Source organism: Trypanosoma cruzi, genomic scaffold, assembly GCF_000209065.1.
Source record: "Trypanosoma cruzi strain CL Brener 1047053517051 genomic scaffold, whole genome shotgun sequence".
NCBI lineage: Eukaryota > Euglenozoa > Kinetoplastea > Trypanosomatida > Trypanosomatidae > Trypanosoma > Trypanosoma cruzi.
In genome coordinates, this window is record NW_001849392.1 from 14,970 (window position 1) to 17,696 (window position 2,727).

The following is a 2,727-nucleotide window of genomic DNA, read 5'->3' on the forward strand; positions in this document are numbered from 1 at the left end:
TGCGTGCAAGCAGGAATGAGCGCTAAGAATGCGCGGGAGCATGAAGAGGGGGCTAAGAATGCTTTGAGGAAGCTCGGCTCTGAGGCTACAAGGATGAGCAGGGCGCTGCAGCAAGCGGAGGAGGCTGTGAAATTGGCCGATGCTGCCGTGGCCGAATGCAAGGCGGCAGAGGAGGCTGCACAGGCGGCGGGGATAATGACGCTTGATGCCGTTGGGGAGGTGCTGAAGCATGTGAAGGACGAGAAGACCAAGGTTGGAAGTGGACCGGAGCTGTTGAAGAGGGCGGCGGAGCAGACTGTGCTTTCTCTGGAGAAGGCAAAGGAGGCGGAGGCGGAGTCTGAGAAGGCGGCAGCGGCGGCGCGGAAAACCCTGGAAGCAGCAGAGAAGGCAGCAGCGGCGCGGACCTTGGCACAAGACGTTGCCGCAACGGCCAGTGCGCTGCTGCGGCAGCGGGAGAGGGAGGAGGAGAGACGAAGAGCGAAGGACCGGGAGGCGGCGGAGGCCGCGAAAAAGGCTGCCATTGCTGAGGTGATGAAGAAATTTGCTGCGAAGAAGGGGAATGACGCGGCGTCTGGCAGGAATTCCACGGCCACCCGCATTCAAAGGACGAGACCGCGGGTGGATGGCGGCGGCATTCCATTGCTTTTGCGTGCACCGCTTCTGATGGTTGCTGCCGTGGCATCCGTTTTCGGCTTCTTATTGTGCTAGGCGGCATAACCGAGGCGATGACGTGCTGCCCAGCGCGGTGAGTCCATTTGTTTTAGGACCTTTTTTTTTTTACTTTTGTGGTTTTTTGTAAGAAAAAAAAAAAGAACATTTAAAAATAAACCAAAAAAAGCCGCTGCGTTTTACAACTGCGAGGGTTTTTTTGTGGTGAGAAATTTTAAAAATAATTTGCTGTGCGTGGTGTGGGGCGATTGTGAGTACCTTGTCTTCTCCGTCCGCGGCGAGAAACACTTGCCCACATGCTGTGGGGGATTCTTACACATGTGTACATACATGTATATACTTTTATATACCAACACACGTGAAACATCGAAATATTCCATAGTAGGAATTTTTTTAAAGAAGTATTTTGCGCGCTTCTGCTGCCCTTCTGTGTGCTCTGTGTTGTTCCGCACATTCATCACGCGGCACGCACCCCAGAAGTACGCGTATGGATGACACGCATACGACTGTTTTTGTAGAGGCATATTTGTGGGTGAGTGCATGCGCAGTGGAGTCTTTGGGTGCAGTTCTCTGTTTTTTTTTCTTTTTTTTTTTGCTGCCGGGCTATGTCTGTGTATTTTCTTTTTTCACCTATTCCATCAGCCTCATGGTGTGTGTGTGTGCTGCTGCTGTTTTTTTTGGAGTACTGGCCGTGTTTCTCCTTGCTCTCCCATGCCGTCAAAGGTTGGCTTTACAGTGTTAAGCAAGTTTATTTTTTGCGATGCTGGCGGTGATGGTGATGCGCCCTTTCTTGTGTGCCCTGCTGTTTTTTGCGCTCTGCTGCTGCTTTCCTAATTCCGCGTGTGCGGCGGATGATACAGCTGCTAATACCACTGAGGATGTCAATGCTTCGGCGATACCGACTAATATGAAAGAAGCTTTTGACTGGGCATTCAAGGCGATGTTTAAGGCGCGGGAGGAGGTGGATGAGGCCAGCCAGCATTGTGTGCAAGCTAAACTAAGTGCGGCGAAGGCAGCTGGGCTTGAGAAAGAAGCAGAGATGGCTTTAAAAAAGCTTGGCGCGGAGGCTATGACACTGAGCAAGGCATTACGAGATGCGAGGGGAGCAAACAGTGAAGCTAAGGCTGCCGTGACCGAATGCGAGGCTGCAGAGGAGGCCGCACAACAAGCAGAGATTGCGACGCTCGACGCCGCATACGAGGTGCTGAACCATGTTAAGACCGATAGGAGGAGCAAGAATTCCAAAACAGAGGGTCTTTTGGACGAGGCGGCAAAGCATACTGCAATTGCCGTAAAGAAGGCAAAGGAGGCGGAGGCGGAGTCTGAGAAGGCGGCAGCGGCGGCGCGGAAAACCCTGGAAGCAGCAGAGAAGGCAGCAGCGGCGCGGACCTTGGCACAAGACGTTGCCGCAACGGCCAGTGCGCTGCTGCGGCAGCGGGAGAGGGAGGAGGAGAGACGAAGAGCGAAGGACCGGGAGGCGGCGGAGGCCGCGAAAAAGGCTGCCATTGCTGAGGTGATGAAGAAATTTGCTGCGAAGAAGGGGAATGACGCGGCGTCTGGCAGGAATTCCACAGCCACCCGCATTCAAAGGACGAGACCGCGGGTGGATGGCGGCGGCATTCCATTGCTTTTGCGTGCACCGCTTCTGATGCTTGCTGCCGTGGCATCCGTTTTCGGCTTCTTATTGTGCTAGGCGGCATAACCGAGGCGATGACGTGCTGCCCAGCGCGGTGAGTCCATTTGTTTTAGGACCTTTTTTTTTTTACTTTTGTGGTTTTTTGTAAGAGAAAAAAAAAAAAAAAAACATTTAAAAATAAACTAAAAAAAGCCGCTGCGTTTTACAACTGCGAGGGTTTTTTTGTGGTGAGAAATTTTAAAAATAATTTGCTGTGCGTGGTGCGGGGCGATTGTGAGTAACTTTTCTTTTTTGTCCACGGCGAGAAACACTTGCCCACATGCTGTGGGGGATTCTTACACATGTGTACATACATGTATATACTTTTATATACCTAATACAAGTGAAACATCGAAATATGCCATAGTAGGAATTTTTTTAAA

General features: G+C 51.7%; 2 protein-coding genes across 2 annotated transcripts, besides 2 other annotated features; both read left to right on the forward strand.

The window, feature by feature from the left end:
- On the forward strand, positions 1-708 carry Tc00.1047053508767.10 (surface protein TolT; the record flags this gene model as incomplete). Its single annotated transcript, XM_797693.1, has 1 exon — positions 1-708. A coding segment is annotated over one exon (708 nt), but the record flags the coding sequence as incomplete, so codon positions are not given.
- Positions 1-2,727: a sequence feature (areas not merged during assembly with more than two copies in the genome that could not be assigned to a particular haplotype).
- Tc00.1047053508767.20 (surface protein TolT) lies at positions 1,430-2,362 on the forward strand (the record flags this gene model as incomplete). Its single annotated transcript, XM_797694.1, has 1 exon — positions 1,430-2,362. One exon carries the CDS (start codon positions 1,430-1,432, stop codon positions 2,360-2,362), a length of 933 nt encoding a protein of 310 aa, XP_802787.1.
- Positions 2,457-2,496: a sequence feature (AT_rich).